Genomic DNA, 20,558 nt, shown 5'->3' on the forward strand with positions numbered 1-20,558 from the left:
ATGCGTTTAGAAATAATAAATTTCCTTTGTCTACCTCTTAAAATATGTTCAATAAAATTTATAATAATAAAATATATTCAATAGAAACTGGTTGGCCATATAAAACATTTATTTCAAATTTTTTATATTATTATATCAAATTTATATTATATTTTTGCTCCTATCCGCCGCGTTCCGTGATACATATATACTTAATGGTGTTTTTTCAAGGCTTAGATGAAAATAGTGCAATGTTTTTTCGAGAATAATGGTTCTGTGCGGAATACGTATAGCGCACTACGTCCGCGATAGCGTCGACTAAATCTTCTACCAGAGCAGTTAATTCGATTAACCAGGATCATTATTGCACCACATTTCTGTTATTGATAACTCGCATCCCCAGAGACGCTGTACGGTGCGTATAGAAGAAACAATTGCTGCTGTAGAGAGTATCATTGAGGGAGACCCGAATGAATCCACCCGATATCGAGCACAAGAATTTGCTTTCCAGAACTTGTGATTTTACTCCGATAGACTACTTTCTGTGGAACTATGTAAAGTCATTGGTCTATGCGTATATGCCACAAAGGCTTAACTATTTGGAAGTCGACATTCACCGTGCTATTGCACGGTCACAAATATTGGAAAAAGTAATCGAAAATTGGACGTCCAGATTGGACCACATCAGAGGCCATATGCCAGAAATTATATAAAATGTAATACCACACTATTATCTTTCAGATAAATAAAATTCATGTCAATGGAATAATCTATCGTTGTTTTATTGCAATATAAAGTTGTATACCTCAAGAAAAAAAACAAAAAAAAAGAAAGAATATTGCGAAATACCTGAATTTGTTATTGCACAGGCATCCAGAAAAGTATAAGTCTTTGGCTTAAATAATTTTATTTATTTCGCTATAATTTGCTATTCGTTTCGGTAAGTTTTAATTCGGTAATATTGGAGTTCATTATTCATTAATAAAACAAAACCCTATTTAATTTTAAAGTTTGATGAAAAAAGCATCACAACGCAACGCCACAATATACTAAACCTATAAAATAGTATGTTTTTGAAACGGGTACAAAAATAGTGTTTTTTAACCAGTGGAATTTCGAGCTAACCCAATCATTTCTATGGTGGTATTTTATCTTGATTGTCTTGCCTCAAGCTATCAAAGAATAACTTAGATAATGGAGTACAAAATGATGGAGAAATGCAGTCATAAGATTTTAGATCAAGATCCTTGTTTGGTTTGTAACTTTTACTAAGTAAGTTCGTTTGTGGTTGCTTTGCTAATTCGTTGAAATGTTTTAACAAGCATGCAATGCTAATTAGTTCGTTTTAATTTAAATATTTCTATATTTAAGAAGGTATAATGTTAGTTGATGTTGCCCAAGAACGTACTCTAAGGATAATATTTTTTTTGTTTGATTTCCATTTCATCTTTATATTTAATTAATGTAACTAATTAATTATATTATATTTTGTTCTCAATTTGGACTGACACGTGTGTTTTCGTCGTATGTGGTGGGATTGGACACTCAACTAATATATTCTATAAATATAATGATGCTTATATAGGAATTAACTATAATGCGGTTATTTATATTTTACACATTGAGATGCAAATTTACACATCACTTAGCTGCAAAGCAAAGTGGATCACTTAAATATAACAGATATTTGAAAATTACACTTTTTTTTAACAAAATAATGGTTTAGAATAACTTAAAATACTTAGACGTAGTGAAATACACTTAGCAGATAGAAATTTGTTGCTTGTCTTAGGTACACAGTTTACCAGTTTTTGGAAAGCAAATATATTATTTTAACTAATTTCGAATTTTGTTTATTATTTTTTTAATCATCTGGTATGGAATATCACACAAATACTGAGGCAGAAGCAAATTTATTGAAAAAATAATTTCTTTAAAATAGGTAACGTTTGTTGTTTAACACGACCATACATACATCACTCTGGTTACACGTTTATACAGAATCATGTTCATTAAAATTACAAGCTAATTATTCTAGCAAAGACTGAAATTTCCCCAGCCTCTCTTGGCCATCACTGTCATTTCTGAAGCTCTGATCTTGGTTGACTCCCACCGATTGCTCTGGCACATTCATCTTCAGCAGGGGCATCTTAATGTCTGAGACTTCCAGTTCACTTGTGGATTCTGGAGCAAAAGAATCTTGCCCATTAAGCTGAACTGCGCCCGGGGGCACCGGTTCAGCACTCGTCTGGGACTTACCCTTTAAAACGAATAGAACATAATGAATTAGGATTTTATAAAATTGCGTCCATTAAAACAATACAGAATGCTATAGTCGAGTTCCCCGACTATTAGCTACCCCATATTCAGCTAATGGAAGTGCAAGCAAGAAACTTCCACATTTTCTGGAATATCAGTAGAAATTGGGGAAAAATAAAATTAAAAGTTTTCTAAATGATTGGGCGTGTCAGTTTTGGGAAGTTGGTGGACGTGAACAAATTTTTTGTTTCTAATCTATAGAAATTTACAAGACTAATACTGAAAAAATATCAAACCTTTTAAAAGAGTGGGCTTTGCAGTATTGGGTAGTTTGTGGGCGTGGCAATGCTCTGGATGCTGCATGCTTAATGTCAACGTTCTAGCTTTTATAGTTCCTGAGATCGAGACGTTCATTTGGGCAGACGGACATGACCAGTTCGACTTGGCTATTGATCCTATTGATAAATAATTTACGGTGTGTGCAAAAAGTATCGGGAATTTTGAACTTTTGCGGGTTAGGTATAATCGAATTTCGTTTTTTTGTGGCGTTATGTTGGTACTCATGTCTGTCACTTATGCCGACAAGCTCGGCCTTTTTGACTTTTATGTTATCGATTTATATTTTTGCAGTAATTTATTTAGTATTCCATGACAAGCCTCCATGAGACACTAACATATCAATATCTAATACGATAACGGAATAGCAATTGCCCACCAGCAAAATGTTAAAAGGAGTTGTGAGTTAAAGATAGAAGTTGGGTTCGAAAATTAGTTTATGCAATGTTTCCACACCCATCTTTAAGGAATCTGGCTTTAAGAAAATACATAACCCCCCTTACCTGCAGATAAAATGTCATCAACTGTCCCTTTCCTTTGACAGCTACCAGACCACGCTGAAGGAATTTGTAACCAAAGGGCTGTAAAATATTGCAGGTATCCTCTGTGACCTGAATGGCGCCCGCCTTTCCTGTGCTCTCCATTCGCGATGCCACATTCACTGTATTACCCCAGATGTCGTAATGAGGTTTACGTGCGCCAATAACGCCAGCCGTGATCGGTCCATGATTGATCCCCATCTTGAGAACGAAGTGATTGAACGACTGCTCGTTGATGCCATGCAAGGCGTGTTTCAGTTCCAATGCAAACTCTACCAAAATCGCTAGGTGAGACCACCTTTCTGTAATGGGGGCGTCATTTCTGAGAGTCCTCTGCTGATTTATCCCACTTGCAGCCATATATGTGGAACCAATAGTTTTTATTTTGATGATGTCTTGGAATTGGGGCAGCTCTAACAACTAGAAAAGAATTTTTTTAAGTAGAATTTTTCTAAGTCTTTTGATTTCTTAATATTAATATCATTTGTTATAACTCAATATTTAACAAAAAGGGACGCAAGCTTGGGCATGCCTGTAAAACCTTTCAGCAATTATATTGGAAATAAGAGAGAATGCTAAAGTCGAGTTCCCCGACTCAGTACCCGTTACTTAGCTAATGGAAGTGCGAATGGGGGAAATTTTAAAAATTTCCAGGCATATTGATAAAACAGGGATTAACAACCTTAAATAAAAATGTTTAAATGTTTTAAAAGTTTGGAAGTGGTAGTTTTGGGCGGTTTCTGGGTGTTAGATTGGGCGTGGTAAGCAAATAGAAATTTAGAAGACTAATACAAAACTGAAAAAATATCAAAACATTTTTCAAAAGGGTGAGTGTAGCAGTTTTGGGCCGTTTGTGGGTGGCAGAGTGGACATGGCAACATGGGTTCACCAACTTGCGCTGCGTCTACGTATCTGCAATCTGCAGATCTCAATTTTTAAGTTCATAAGATCTCGACGTTCATAAGGACGGACGGACATGACCAGATCGACTCCGCTATTGATCCTGATCAGAATATATGTACTTTATATGGTCGGAAACGCTTCCTTCTGCCTTTTACATACTTTTACTGTAGAGTAAAAGGGTACAAAAACAAATAACCCAATTTAGGTATGATGAAATACATCGAAACTATTATTCCTTTATAACATTTTCTATTATTTTTATACCCGTTACTCGTAGAGTAAAAGGGTATACTAGATTCGTTGAAAAGTATGTAACAGGCAGAAGGAAGCGTTTCCGACCATATAAAGTATATATATTCTTGATCAGGATCAATAGCCGAGTCGATCTGGCCATGTCCGTCTGTCCGTCCGTTTGTCTGTCCGTAGGAACGTCGAGATCTCAGGAACTACAAAAGCTAGAAAGTTGAGATTAAGCATAAAGACTCCCAAGTGGGCGTTAGAGTGGGCGTGGCAAAAAGTTTTTTGCAAATCGATAGAAATTTACAAGATTACAAAAAATTTACAAAATTAAAAAATATCAAAACATTTTTCAAAAGTGTGGGCTTGGCAATTTTGGTCAGTTTGTGGGCGTTAGAGTGGACGTGGCAACATGAATCGACAAACTTGCGACAAACTCTCTAGCTTCTGTAGTTCCTTAGATCTCAGCGTTCATACGGACGGACATGACCAGATCGACTCGGCTATTGATCCTGATCAAGAATATATGTATATTCGGTAGAATCCGGGTATAAAGACTCCGCTTATAGCGTAAGTCATGTTATTGCGACAAATTTATATAAAAGGACCTCCGGTTAGTACGACTCCGGTTTTAGCGACAAACCGCTTATACCGACGAGATTTTTCATAATTCAACCGGATATTGCGACGTGCCAAACAAAAAATACAGCAAAATAATGCCAACAAATTTAATCATCAAACGACTCTGTTAGAAATGTATGTAAATATCAGTTACCGACTTCACAAAAATGTTTACAGCGTGTGTGTGCAGACCTCATGCCTATATTCCATGAGTTGTCCCGTTATATTTCTAGTTTTTTAAAAGATATTACGAACATGGCAACCATAAAATAAACAAAAAATAAATATTTTTCCACCTTTCCGTTAGTGCTTCTTCCGGGTTTAACGACGTAAAATCGTCGGTCCCATGAAAGTCGCTATAACCGGATTCTACTGTACTTCATATGGTCGGAAACGCTTTCTTCTGCCTGTTATATACTTTTCAACGAATCTAGTATACCCTTTTACTCTACGGGGAACGGGTATAAAAACCACGAAACTAAGATTTCCTTCCTATTATCTAAATTAATTTTCCGATTGTTCCTATGACATGTACATCTATATGATATAGTCGTTCGATGATTATCAAATTAAAAGAAATTATAAATTTCCTTTGTCTACCTCTTAAAATGTGTTCAATAAAATATATAATATAAACAAGAGAGAACGCTATAGTCGAGTTCCTCGACTATCTGATACCCGTTACACAGATAGTGAAAGTGCGAAAGAGAGCCTTCAACACTGACAGTTTTTGCCGGTTTGTGGGCTTTAGAGTGGGCGTGGCAAAAAGTTTTTTGGCAAATCGATAGAAATTTACAAGACTAATACAAAAATAAAAAAATATCAAAATATTTTTCAAAAGAGTGGGCGTGGCAGCTTTGGGCGGTTTGTGGGCGTTAGAGTGGGCGTGGCAAAAAGATTTTTAACAAATCGATAGAAATTTACAAGACCCATACAAAAATGAAAAAATATTAAAACATTTTTCAAAAGTGTGGGCGTGGCAGTTTTGGGCGGTTTGTGGGCGTTAGAGTGGGCGTGGCAGCATGATTCGACAAACTTGCGCTGCGTCTATGTCCCTGGAGTCTGTATGCCTAATATCAACTTTCTAGCTTTTGTAGTTCCTGAGATCTCGACGTTCATACGGACAGACAGACGGACAGACGGACATGGCCAAATCGACGCGGCTATTGATCCTGATCAAGAATATATATATATATATAGAATATATATATGGTCGGAAACGCTTCCTTCTGCCTGTTACATACATTTCAATGAATCTAGGGTATACCTTTTACTCTACGAGTAACGGGTATAGAAATGGAAAAAAGAAAGAAAAAGAATTTTCTTTAATAGGTTATATTTTCCAACTATAACATTTTTATACCCGTTACTCGTAGAGTAAAAGGGTATACTAGATTCGTTGAAAAGTATGTAACAGGCAGAAGGAAGCGTTTCCGACCATATAAAGTATATATATTCTTGATCAGGATCAATAGTCGAGTCGATCTGGCCATGTCCGTCTGTCCGTCCGTCTGTCTGTCCGTCTGTCCGTCTGTCCGTCTGTCCGTCTGTCCGTCTGTCTGTCTGTCCGTCCGTATGAACGCTGAGATCTCAGGAACTACAAAAGCTAGAAAGTTTAGATTGGGCATACAGACTCCAGAGACATAGACGCAGCGCAAGTTTGTCGATTCATGTTGCCACGCCCACTGTAACGCCCACAAACCGCCCAATACTGCCACGCCCACACTTTTGAAAAATGTTTTGATATTTTTTCATTTTTGTATTGGTCTTGTAAATTTCTATCAATTTGCCAAAAACCGTTTTGCCACGCCCACTCTAACGCCCACAAACCGCCCAAAGCTGCCACGCCCACACTTTTGAAAAATGTTTAGATATTTTTTCATTTTTGTATTAGTCGTCTAAATTTCTATCGATTTGCCAAAAAACTTTTTGCCACGCCCACTCTAACGCCCACAAACCTGCACTTCTACTAGCTGAGTAACGGGTATCAGATAGTCGGGGAACTCGACTATAGCGTTCTCTCTTGTTCTAAATTCTAAAGGGTGGGCAAACACGGAAAAACAGTGTTATTGCTATTAAAATAAAATTCAAAAAAAGTAAACTTCGTGATTTTCGAAAGTTTTTAAAATTTTATATCTTTATAACTGGACGTGTCAAAAAAAATAATTGGTGGGCAAACAAGAACAAACGGTATCAGCTTAAAAATTTTATAAATTCTATTTTTCTAAACCCAGCTTCTTTAAGCTGACTGGTTTGAGTAAAAACACACGGACTATATTGACTAGGCTGTTGATACCGATCAAGAGATACTTATATACCCTATGCTAGGGTATAAATATATGCAATATTATAAAAGCATTTACTTACAGCATCAAAATCTGAGATAACCTCATTGAGAAAACGTAAACACTCCAAACCCTGGTTGTTTACTGTTTCTTCGGAATAGAAATCTGAAAAATGAACGTCGATAGTTATTTTCCTCGTCATTAATAGCCGGTTGTGTACACAGCATTTGCTATAAGATTCAGACAATGCGTTTTTAAATAAGTGTGTCTTCATATAATAAATGCAGTTATCGCAGTTGTTTAATCAAACAAAAACAAGAAGCATCCCGTAGTCGATTTTCTTGACCATCAGATATCCGGTACTCAGCTAGTGAGATTAGTAGAATAAACATTTGAAAATATAACTAATCCGATTATGACTTTAAATTTAATGTATTAAGAAAATGAATGTTTGTCCTGTGACAAAACATATTTTTTTGTCCAAGGATCTTTAATTTATTACATTTTATAGTCACAAAGTTAATGTAATACAATATGTCTCAACTACGTTGCGACCAACATGCCTCAGTTCAAATGCTGTGCAAAAGTTTAGGCATTGTGTGTACACTGGTACCAACTCACGAAGTTTAATTGTTTATATATGGTATATTGGTTTAATATTACCAGAAAAGTTTGGCATGCTGGCGAATAATACGCCCACCTCAGCATAGCTCTGGGAATAAAGATCATCATGAGAGCGTTTTGTGTTCTTCATGAAGTGCTCTGCCACATGGACGGGTAAGACATTGTAGACCAAAGCCTCGTTTCGCTGGCGCATGTCGTTTGCGGTCTCCTTTTGCTCGGCGACCTCGGTTTTCCATTTGAAAATTACCCTATCCTCATGGTCCATCTATAAGTTGCAATTATTTTTTATATCAGGCGCCTAACTTTATACTGCACTTACGTGTCTTGCCAAGGTGCTTAACGCCAGAGCAGCCACTAGCAGAAGTCCTGAAGCGGCATATCGCGTAGATATAATACTAATTATGTTTAATATATGAGAACAAAATTTATTAGAAAAACAACTAAATTTTTTTTATCAGCTTTTTAACAAAGCATCTTTATCAAAACGTGACTTAACTTACGGTTGATTTTCGAAATCATCCTCTAGAGCATAAAGATCCTGCATGATGAATATATTGAAATAGCAATGCAAAGCTTAAAAAAAAGAGTACTTTATTAAGACGTCAGTGCTGTGAATTAATTACAGTTACCTGCAATGGACAATAGCAGCAAAATCTTTGTAAGATGAGTAAGTTGGGCAATCACGGCGATCGCAATTAATATAAGTACTCCAAAGTTACTTAAGTAGGACGGATATAGAACTCGTTCCGGGGGCACAGCGTCGCGCATTTGTTCCACAAACGATGCAGGAAGTAAGTGCTCGGCTGTGATAATCCCCTCCATCTCCACGTTTATATCTCTATCTTGGCTGGCCGTTACATTAAACTCGCTTTCACTCACAATATGCTCGGTACGCACGAAGGTGACGAAAAAGAACTGTCAAGGAAATGGTAATCAATGTATGAACGACAGCACGCCCCAGCAACAACTCTTTGATGTTAAACATTTTCATGGACTTTCTTAATATTTTACCAAATATGTAAATCAAATAAAAATACGAAATATACGGGGAGTAATATTCTTGATTAGGATTACGAGCCAATCTGTTTTTCTGTCCGTCAGTTTATTTCAACATTATTTCAGCAACTAAAGTACCCAAATTTTACCGACATTATTATAGAAACTTTAGTACCCAAAAAGCATTCAAGTGATCAAGTTCGACACGTTATCGCCCACAAACTGAAAAAAACTGTCACCCCCAAACTTTTAAAAAATGCTATGTTGGAAATTTGAATTTATTTTACTTATACGTAAGTAACAACGTATACGTCAAAAACATAACGGGTGCTTTATAAAGGTATTGAAAGTAAATGTAATTTTCTTGAGATTGCAAGCCATGTACATAAATGGGATATTTTATATTGTTTTCGACTGGCTGCAATTTGATATAGTGGTCCAAGTTAAAAATTTCCATCTTACTCTACAATTAAAAGAAAGTGCTACACCACGAAACATTAAAGAAGTGGATAAAAAGAAGAAAAGCAGAACACTTTACTCCGGTGACAACGGTGATCAAGGATATATACATATATATATATGTACATTAGAACCGTCTTATTTATTGCGTAACACGTATTGTAAAATTATATTGACACTTTTAAAGGATTTGCATTCCAATATTTGAATGCAAAATCATTTTTGACAAAAACACAAACTAACCATGTCGATAACGTTACTGAAGCCAATTGTGAGTGCAATAATTATGGCGGCCAGCTCGCGAACAAAGGTTATGTCATTGAAGCGCTTGCTCACGTCTACAAAAAACTTGGGCAGCATGCCGCTAAAGCTCTCTGCAAGGCTGATCACTACCAGCATGGCGATCGGTACCAACGGCGCTGCTATGTTGATAAAGTGGAGAGTAGATCTCGGCAGAACCAAGTATGAGTATAACACATCAATGCACTGCACCAGAAGAGCGGCAAGAAGCGGAAGTGAACTATACGGTTCTCTATATACGGCATACGATTGCTCCAGTTGCGGGTTTTTAAAGCGCAAAAATATGTTAGTGTCCTTGGTTAGGTTTCTAGAAAAAAATTAATTTTTTAGTTTCTTTAAAGATGTACATAAAAATAATACTTTGTTTCTTAAACATATTTCGACTGAGAGATTACAGTCAAATTAATTTATTTAACTATATAGTATATTACAAAGCTTTATATTTACTTACTCATGTCCGTCGCGAGTTACCAGTTCATCTTTCAATCGTTGTTTAAAGTTCTCCAATTTTACCTGCTCCTCTTCATCTGCAGTCAGTGTAGTCACTATTTGGTGTCCATTGGATAAAGAATTCTGCGCCAGGAGCTCTTCGTGGTCCATTGTGGCAACGTTGTCATCTTCATCTGATATAATATCGTTTGTCGATTCATTAGTACTGGGGTGTGAGATTTGATCCTGGGTTTCATTTATTTTTTTGGCACATGGAGATGCAAACTGAAAGAGACTCATTTAATTATTATAAATTTCAAAGTACTTCAATTGATTTATAAATCGTTGTTACATAAAAAACATGAATGGAATTCTACAATTAATCACAGATTTCCAATCCGTTCACAAAAATGTACCCTTTGTTTACCTTTTGTGAACGCCAATAGTAGGCAAATGGAATCTGACTCAGCAACTTTCTCTGTTATTTTTTATTAGTCAGGATTTCGAAAAGAGAACAAGAGAGAACGCTAAAGTCGAGTTCCTCGCCTATCAGATACCCGTTATTTAGAAAGATATTTAAATCAATTTTAAAAAATCAAAACACTTCGTAAAATTATGGTTGTAACAGCTTCTTTGCGGTTTGTAGGCGTTAGAGTGGCCGATATATTAGGCACTGACAAGCCAAATAAAAAAATTACAGTTTTTGGCGGTATGTGAGCGTGGCAACGTTCTAAAACAATTGTACAATGCAAACTACGTGTCACAAGAATCTGCATAGGTAATCTCAACATTCTAGCATTTCTAGCACCTAGCACTACTGTTAGTAATCCCAATCAAGGAAACACTTTCTTCTACCTGTTACACAATTTTTAACAAATCTGTTAACCGTTTTACCAACGACCAAAATATTACCTCTATTTATTTATATTTATTTGTTCTTACAATACGAGTACTGAGAATAAAATTGGCATAATATAAATTACATATATACATAAATTTCTCAAGTTTGAATATTATTTTTTTTTTATATATATATTATATTTTTGTTGAAAAATTGTAAAGTACGAACAATACTCATGTTTTTTGTATATTATATTTTATATTTTTATTTTTCTTTAATATTAAACATTTTCATGGACATTCTTCATATTGTATCTCTTTCGAAAAGATAACGAGAATGAACGATATAGTCGAGTTCTCCGAGACCTTTGTTCTGGCATATCTATAGAAATTGGGAAAAACAATAAATAAATAACAAGAGAGGACGCTAAAGTCGAGTTCCCAAGCTATCGTATACCCACTACTAATCTAGTAGAAGTGCGAGTGAGCGTTGGAGTGGGCGTACAAAAAGTTATTTGGCAAATCGAAAGAAATATAAGAAAATGTGAACAAATATCAAAACCTTTTAAAAGTGTAGGAGGCATGGCCGTTTTAGGCGGACAGACAGACATCCGATAACAAGATGCGTAACGGGCATACACGTTGGTATTGCACTATGCAGCCACTTTTTTGGTGACGGCCTAAATTGCTCACGTTCGATTCGCGTAAAGTTGAGAGCGTTAAAATCGAAAAATACAATTTTCTTGCTTGTGTGAGCGAAAACAATTGTTTTATTAATAAATGAGATAGTGTGTATGTGAGCGTGCTTGTGGTAGAAGACAATTGAGCGTGGCAAACATTTTTTTTGCAAGTCGATATAAATTTACATTTTTTTAAAATTGTGAAATTTAAAAGATTAATACAAAAATGAAAAAATATAAAAACATTTTTAAAATTGTGGGCGTGGCAGTTTTGGACAGCCAGGGGGCGTTATAGTGGGCGTAGCAACATTTTTTTTTGGAAATTGATAGAAATTCAAAAAAAAGAATAAAAATATAATGAATAAATATCAAAACATTTTTTAAAAGTGTGGGCGTGGCAGTTTTGGATTTTATTGTTCCTGAGATCTTTACGTTCAAACAAAAGCACTATGGGAAACTTACCCAATTTTTCTGGCGAAAAGCCGTTTTCTGAAAGTCGGATTTTTAGAATAATATTAAATGTACGCATTCATAATCGACCAATCTTTAGTGCTGCATACTAAAAATAGATTGCGCCACAACACGGACGGACAGACGGACATGGCCAAATCGACTCGGCTATTGATCCTGATCAAGAATATATATACTTTATATGGTCGGAAGCGTTTCCTTCTGCCTGTTACATACTTTTCAACGAATCTAGTATACCCTTTTACTCTACGAGTAACGGGTATAAAAATGAATTGCACAGCAGTTGAAAGAGTTTTCAATATCAAATAATATTTAACAATACAGAAACCTAATATTTAACAAGAACAAAAGTTTATTTGTTCAACTTTAACACAGAAATAAAAGAAATAATTATGCAAAATAATTAAAATTTTGTAATCTTTAGGAATATATTTTTCCTTTTATTTAATTTTACCTTTAAGTAAAATGTAAAAAAGCAACTGATAACATTAAAATAACCTATCTAAAACCTAAAGAATGTAAGAAAGTCATCAGAAAAAAGAAGAACAATTAAATAGAAGACATTAAAAATCAAGTAGCACCCAAAAATAATCGCTTGATGACAACCTTAAATGTAAAATTAAGGGGAGTGACATCTTTTGAAAAGCTTTACTCCCCAAAATCATCAGAGTAAAAATTCTCCCAAGACACAAGCCATTACATGATAGGAAGTTTTAGTTATTGATAAGCAAACATCTAATGCTCCGTAGATCTGTAGGGTTTGTCAAAACATAAGAATAATTTTTTATAATTAGTTCATTAGTGACTCTGGTATAATGAACTAAAAAAAAAAATTTATTTTTTATTTAAATGAACAAAGGGTATACTAGAGAGATAAATAGCCGAGCCGATCTGACTATGTCCGTCTGTCCGTCCGTATAATCAAGATCTATAACTATAGTTATAGCTATAAACTATAAAAGTTTAAAAGTTAAGATTGGGCATGCAGATTCCAGAGACAGACGAAGCTCAAGATAGTTAACTGATGTTGCCTCTCCCACACATTTGAAATCAGCAATGACCACCCCCACACTTTTGGTAAATTGTATATATAGTGAAATTTTAAATTTGAGTGTAAAATTAATTTTGCCTTATAAAATTGTGATCGACGGGGAACATTTTTAAAGCTTTAGAATATCAATACGACAGACTAAGTGGTAATTTTTTAACAGCATAAATCCCTAATTCTTTCAAAAATTTTATGATTTTTCAAACTCACCGCCCTTACTACTTTGGTAATAAAATACGTCTTTAATCCAGCAATACGCAACAGCTCCTCCCGTTTCTCCCCAAAGGCGGGTTCTACTTCGAACTCGCCGTTTAGAAATGCAAGCGTTTTGTCCGAAATGTGAACGCGACTAAGAAGTAAAAGAAAAAAGAAGTAAAAATAAATAGGCGATTGAAAGCCGGATCAATGGCTGTTATCAATTATGCAGCTGAGGAAGTAACATGCCTGCAAGTATGTAGGACTTACCCTGCCTTTCCGCTCGATTCCATTTTATTAGCCAACTCTACGTCCTTTGAGTAAACGTCAAACTGCCACTGCCGCTGGCCGAGAATGCCGGCAAGCACGGCTCCAGTGTGAATGCCCACTCGCATATCAACAGGTGAGTTGGCCTTCTGCTGCACATACCTGCAAGCACAGGGAGTGATAAGTGGTCGCAGAAAGTGTGTCTAGGAAGAGGAACTAGAAAACGGAACGTACGTGGTTCAGTGCCATTATTAATAATTGAACAAACGTTGATTTGACGGCACCTTTCGCTTTTCAAGCTGTTCCCCAGAGAAATATCTACAACCGCTACTTACTTAATGGCCTTCACCATGGAGAGTCCCATGTGCACGCACATGACGGCGTGATCTGGACGCTCATCAGGGGCACCGCTAATGCAATAATAGCAATCACCAAGAATCTTAATGCGCAATTGTTGATATTTCTAGAGTAAGGTAATTGTGATTTAGTTTAGTACAAGCTGATATTTACAACCAACACTTTCAATAAAGTCAATATTGCAAAAATGGGCAAATTTTAATACAAATCTTTGGTACATCAATGTAAATAAAACTTCTTAAAAACAAACTTATACAGTTTGAGCAATCCAGATAACAAGTATAATATAGAACAAGAGCGAATGCTATCGTCGAATACCTCGAATTTCATATTCCCGCTACCCTAACTTCCTGTAAAGAGATGGAGGTATTTTGAATTTAAACTTCCCGCGTAAACCGATTCATCTTTCCGCAAGCAAAATTAAATAGCACTTCTTTGCTCAACAAAATTGGACATCGCACAAATCGCCGAAAGCACTTTTTGTACTTGAAAAAGACAAGAGAAACCTAAAAAATACCAACTTAAGAAAAAAAAGTTTTCCTGAGTCGGTTAACGCGGAAAATTAAAATTTACCTTATTTTTTAATCAAAGTAGTAGTAGTAGAGTATAGACAACTACCTGAGAAGATATGTTGTGATCTTTTTTTTCCGTTTCCTAATTTACTTGCCCAGTTCTGCCAAGAGAATTTTAAAGAATCTGATAGTTCTCTCTTGTTAATTAATGTACAGACCGTTCGTTGTGAGCTGCGACATATGTAAATGTATCCCTTAAGTGTTTTGATAATACAATTTAAGAATAGAAAACTTTGCACTGAAATATGATACTCTGATGCAAATCCCTGGCTTTGAAATAAACCTTAAAGACCACGATCATGTAAAATAAAACAAACAAAAACAGAAAAAATTCAATGAAAGAGAAATTTAGGATACAAAATTACCTCGGCAAGTCTATCGAAACGTGCAAAGAGCTCGTTAAGCATTTTTACCAAATCTTGGGCACTATACGTGGAGGAGATGGCGGTAAAACCAACAATATCCGCATATAGAATGCTTGTTTGTACAAAAAAATAGGAAAAGTATTTTGGAATTTATTCACAGATGAAGTGTAATATAAATATGCTGCTTAAAATAAAAAAGGAGCCTAAATAATGTAAGTAAATATTGGGAGCAGGAAATACTTTCGATAAAAGAGTATTAGGAAAATATTTTATTTTTTTTTTATATTAGCGATTATTTTTATTATATATTAAGAAAACTCTGTATTAAATCAAAAAATGATTTTTAAATTTTACAGCATAAAGACTCAATCGAAATAAAGCGTACCTTACATTCTCGTGCCGACTCATGTAGATTTTTTTAAAAGCCTCGGAACTGGATGATCCCAAATCTTCTCGCATCTTGATAGCCACGTGCTTGGGCAGCACAGATAAAAGCAGGCGCTCCTAATAATTAAAAACATTATATCGCGTAACCAAAGTCAGTAAAACAGAATGCTAACCTGCTCGGCCGACTGTTCCTCTATGACCATTTTTACTTCAAGGCTCTTTTTGGCTTCGAGGAAGGCTCGTTTCTGTTTCGCCTCACCCATAAAGTAGTACAAAAGGCCTATCAGCGCTGCCGTGGCTATTAAAACCGCATTAGCCGCTAACTGGTTCGAGAGCAGCGAGTCCCAGTGAGAATAACCAACAGGCAGACTAAGACAAATAAAATATGTGATACATCCAATCGACAGACCAAGGAAAATCAGCTGTAATGGCAGCGTCACATAGACCAAGAAGTTTAAAAGGATGGCCCAGCCAAGAAGGTCCCTTAAATATGAGCGTTGAAGAAATTGAAAGTATGAACACTTTATTGTCTTTCAAGAATTACAAAATATACTTTATGAAGGACACTACTCCAGTAAACATTTTAACAAGCTAACTCACCTTGGAGAAAAACTAGGTTGCAGAATAACATAGACGGTAAAATGTACAATGCTTAATAGCCACAGTGCCCGTGGTACAATAATCAGGAGTATGTGGTGGAAGCGCCTTAGTGCCGGTCGATCAGAACGTCGTCCAATTTGAAGGAGCGATATCAATGCCAAGTAAGCAACCAGCATACAACAGTTGACCACTAGAATACGGAAATAATATGAGAAAGAAATTATTTTGAAAACAATCTTTAATGCGTAGTCCATAGATATGGAGATGGCTAGATAGCCTGGATTAATCCGTTTTAAAAATAAACTTGCATATATTCTTTCTTGGGTATCAGAATCTTTCATTACCTATGATATAACATAATTTTCCTTTCTTGGGTAACGGGTATAACTTTTTTTATTCAAAGAATAGAGAAAATTCTACATTGACATTTTTTAGCTGTTTGTGAGTTTTTGAGTGGGCGTGGCAAAAAGATTTTTGGTAAATCGAGAAAAGTAACAAGACTATAGAAAAATAAAAAAAAAACATTTTTCAAAAGTATAATAGTATAACAGAAAAGGCATAACAGATTTTGTCGTTTCGTAGGCGTTAGATTGGACGTGGCTACAATTTTTTAGGGCAAATCTAAAGATATTTACAAAAAAAAATATCAAAACATTTTTTAAAAGTTTAGGCGTGGCAGTTCTGAGCGGTTTGTGGGCGCTAGAGTGGGCAGAACATTTCTTCTTTCATCGATATAAATTTACAAGACTAATAAAAAGTGTAAAATATTTTTTAAAAATTTCAGAAGTGTGGGCGTTGCAATTTTGGGCGGTTTGTGGGCATGACAAAAAGATTTTTGGCAAATCGATAGAAATTCACAACTTACAAAAATTAAAAAGAAGGTTTGTGGCAAACCGTTTTGATAGAATTTTACAAGACTAAAAACAATTTTTAAAATATAAAAAGTTTTTAAAATAGTGGGCGTGGCAGTTTTGCGCTGTTTGTGGACGTTAGAGTGGGCGTGACAAAATCAATAAACAAACTTGCGGTATATGGTCGGAAACGCTTCTTTCTTGTTACATACTTTTTATTACTTTACTAGTAAGGGGTATAACAACAAAGTGTATATGTATATGTATGTACAGTAGAATAGCGACTTTCAAGGGACCGACGATTTTACGTCGTTATACCGGGAAGACGCACTAATAGAAAGGTGGAAAACAAAAATGTTTTTTTGTTTATTCTATGGTTGCCATGTTTGTAATATGTTTTAACATAAAACAAATTAATTTTTTAATTAAATAACATGGTTTTTCATAAGAAAAAAGCAGAATAAACTAGAAATATAACGGGACATCTGATGGAATATAGGCATAAGGACTGCACACACACTCTGTAAACATTTTTGTGACGTCGGTCACAGGATTTTACATACATTTCTAACAGAGTCGTTTGATGCTTATATTTGTTGGCATTATTTTGCTGTATTTTACGGTTGAATTAAGAAAAATCTCGTCGGTATAAACGGTTTGTCGCTAAAAGCAGAGACGTACTAACCGGAGGTCCTTCCATATAACTTTGTATGGGGACCAACCAAGCCATTGAGTTTCCGTCGCAATAACCGCTCTGACGCTATAAGCGGAGTCGTTATAACCGGATTCTACTGTATATACATATGTACATATATGTATAAACATAATTGAAATAATTAAATTGATTCCAACTGCGATCGTCTTGTTTTACGACTTTAAGAATTACCTTTTTAGCCGATTTGATTAATACACGTTTGTGATCATTTTAAAAGTTTGTCTTACTTATATTATAAGATATGAGCTATACGAATGTAAAACAATTTCGTAAAACAATTTATCTCTATTCCAAGCTCACCTCTCGTAGGGGCCGCCTGATCCCAGGGAATCCCGATGGTCCATATGTTAAACAACACGGCGGCAAAGACAAACCACTTCAATCCACTGCGGCGTTGTTTGAGGGAGTAGTTGTGGTAGAGTTCGTTGAGCACGTGCTGCGGCAATATGACGACTCCGCCACCGGTGATTCCCACTCCTCCGGCCACCTCACTGTCGTTTTGCCGCCGACGGGATGTCTGACGCAAGGAGTGCGATTTGCTTGTCGAGGCGGTCGTCATCGGACCGTTCTCCAAATTTGCTTCCATCTCTTCTGTGTAGCTCCTTGGAGGCTATTCGTTGTTCGGCGACCGTCTTTGGTATTTGTATTTTATTAATAAAGCGAAACCATGTCCTTGGCTTATTTGCTTATGATGTGACGAGGACCTAAAAACTGTTAGAAAAATATAAGCACTGCCAGTCTAATACTGCCCAAATACAAGGACAAAGTATAAGCAAATAATCTTGACACTTAGCGGTGCATAATCGCGCCTCTGCCGCCCACTCAAATTAATGTGTACAAGCAAAATGCACAGCGGAAGTGTCCTTGAGCGGGAGCGGTGAATATATTACATATGTACATACATACGTGTTTGTACAAATGAAACAGCACGTAAGTGTTTATTTATCGGCCAATATATTCAAGAATACATTTTTTGCGCTTGGATAAAATGGAACCGTTTATTCACAAAATAAAAAACATAAACATAACAAATAAAAAGTGTTGCCAATAATCGTTTTGCACCTCAGTAATGTAACAAATATATTTTTTTTCGATTACAGAAAATTGTGGTTTCTATTTGAATAGCAAATTTAAATTGTTTTGGCATAAGACCATTTATACATTGATCTTTTTATAAAAATGTTTAGTTTGCAGCATTCGACAACCGAGTAGACATTACGGTAACCGATATAAGAGAATTTTTTCTGCTCTCTCGCTGCTCGCTTCCCCTCTGCCACTTTCTCTTCGTATGACTACCTTTTCATTTTCCCATTGCCGAATGTTCCACTGACAAACTAAGTAACACACCTCTCTTCCTTTTTCATGAGGAAAATCCGTTTTATGTCTAGGTATGCGCATACATGTGTGGGTTAGGCTCAGTTGCTCAAGGCTTTTTTAATACTATTTGAGTTTGTTTGTATAGAAGCGCGTGAATATGTGTACCCTTTCCTAATGTAACGAACACTCGTTTGGTTTTCATTGTCAATTTTATTAACTAACATATAAGTCCCGTCTTTTAGTCCTAGATATTCTGCAGTTCTTCCGCCTACACTGCTTCTTTAACATACGTTTTCTTCGATGATTATTTCCTTTTTCGTTGTGTTCAGTTTTCCTGCTGTGTAATTTACACCATAGACACCGAGTAATTTCCTCCGACTGGACTAAGCCGCCCGACAAACTTGACTGAATGTCGATTTTAGCCTCAGCAGCAAGGACCTCCGTTATTTCGTGTTTAACCGCTCAGAGGTCGAGTAAGAACAAGCTTTTTCGCCTAAAAGCTCATCTCTGCGCATGCGAACAGAGCAATCCATTGATAACGGTACAGCTGGGATAGCTTGATAAGAGACCCTTTGCACAATAGCGTAGTCAGAATATTACTGAGAAGATCATAAAGTTAATAATAAAGGTCTTTCGCCAATAAGCAACCAACGGTTGAAAAAAAACGCCAGGAATGCAGCTGGCCCTAAAATGGTTGCAGCTGGTGGTTGAGAGTGTGCCGGGGAAGACAGCTGTTGCACTGAACATAGCATACAAACATGAGTAAGAGATATTTACATACGTTATACTTCTTATACATTAGTAAATGTACGATTTGATTGATGACCGAAGAATTTTATACAGAATATATGAAAATGCTTAATGCTATATATTTATATATTATATTTATATTATATATTATTTATATTCTATATTATATTATATTATATATTTATATATTTTCTCTAAGTACTACAATTTAAGAATTCTGGTAAAATTTGGTATTTTTAAATTTTTCTTTCAAATAAAAGGTCTTGAACTTGAAATTGATGATTTTTAATGAATGGATATATAGCATATAGAAAATGCGCAAATTATTTTAATTTTTTACATTTCAACTATATAAATAATGTTACAATATTTTTTTGCACATAAAGGCACTGGTAGAGTAGGCGCGATGCTGTGGTACATTCTAATTATAGTTAACTTCTTAAACCGTTAGTAGAAGGAAGGTAAATTTAACAATTCCGTAGTATGTATAAATATTACAATATAAGTAATTCTAATTTTTTGATAAGTCCGGCAGAGACGATGCTCACGGTATATATGCATGCACACACTGTACTCGAAATCGTTTGCTTTTAACTGTTACATATTTCAACGAATCTAGTATGCCGTTTTATTCTACGAGTAATTAATATATTATAGGCGATACACTTTGGGAAATTTGACTCCTTTTTCTGGCCAAAGCCCATTTTCTGAAAGTCGGAATATTAAAATAATTTAAAGTGTACGCATTCATAATTGACCAATCTTTAGTGCTGCATAATACAAATTCAAATAGATGGCGCCACAACAAAGAAATCAGCTGTAAAAAACAGCTGTTGTGTGTACAAAAAACAACTATCTGCTACGTTAAGTTTTTCTGCCGTTAAATAAGTTCTAATATCTGTGGAACCAAAGCGTTAACTTTGAATAAAGATTTAAAGTGAGTCCAGCAGAGTCCATCAATGAAATGTACCTCATGTTGTAGCTTATTTAATTCTTGTTCAGATTATTGAAATTTAAAATTACACTGTTTACGATTTTGGGAGAAATTATAGTTTTTAGGACTTAACCCTACTTTTCCAAATTCAGTAATCTCATGCTAAACGGGAGTTAAACAAGGCGGTTGCTGAATTGTTCATTCATTTGTTGTTAACTTCTGAAAAAAAAATTTAATATACA

The 20,558-nt window shown here is 35.5% G+C and overlaps 1 protein-coding gene across 3 annotated transcripts; it reads right to left on the reverse strand.

Annotated features, from left to right (window-relative positions):
• Positions 1-152: 152 nt before the first annotated feature.
• LOC120445522 (adenylate cyclase type 3) lies at positions 153-19,369 on the reverse strand. Of its 3 annotated transcripts, XM_039625981.2 has the most exons (18): positions 18,923-19,369; positions 17,616-18,026; positions 15,750-15,939; positions 15,323-15,632; positions 15,148-15,266; positions 14,763-14,874; positions 13,804-13,931; positions 13,472-13,630; positions 13,217-13,355; positions 9,990-10,252; positions 9,482-9,845; positions 8,413-8,698; positions 8,284-8,356; positions 8,103-8,178; positions 7,823-8,048; positions 7,242-7,324; positions 3,078-3,533; positions 153-2,239 (listed from the first exon to the last, which is right to left on the reverse strand). In XM_039625981.2, exons 2-18 carry the CDS (start codon positions 17,899-17,901, stop codon positions 2,009-2,011), a joined length of 3,501 nt encoding a protein of 1,166 aa, XP_039481915.1. In that variant the 5' UTR covers positions 17,902-18,026; positions 18,923-19,369; the 3' UTR covers positions 153-2,008. The 3 variants fall into 3 exon arrangements, with proteins under 3 accessions (XP_039481915.1, XP_039481917.1, XP_039481918.1); XM_039625983.2 differs by lacking the exon at positions 17,616-18,026; XM_039625984.2 differs by lacking the exons at positions 13,804-13,931; positions 14,763-14,874; positions 15,148-15,266; ... (2 more) ...; positions 17,616-18,026; positions 18,923-19,369 and adding an exon at positions 13,703-13,720.
• Between the last annotated feature and the right edge of the window lie 1,189 nt (positions 19,370-20,558).

The sequence above is a fragment of the Drosophila santomea genome, chromosome 2R (genome assembly GCF_016746245.2).
Source record: "Drosophila santomea strain STO CAGO 1482 chromosome 2R, Prin_Dsan_1.1, whole genome shotgun sequence".
In the NCBI taxonomy this organism is placed as follows: Eukaryota; Metazoa; Arthropoda; class Insecta; order Diptera; family Drosophilidae; genus Drosophila; species Drosophila santomea.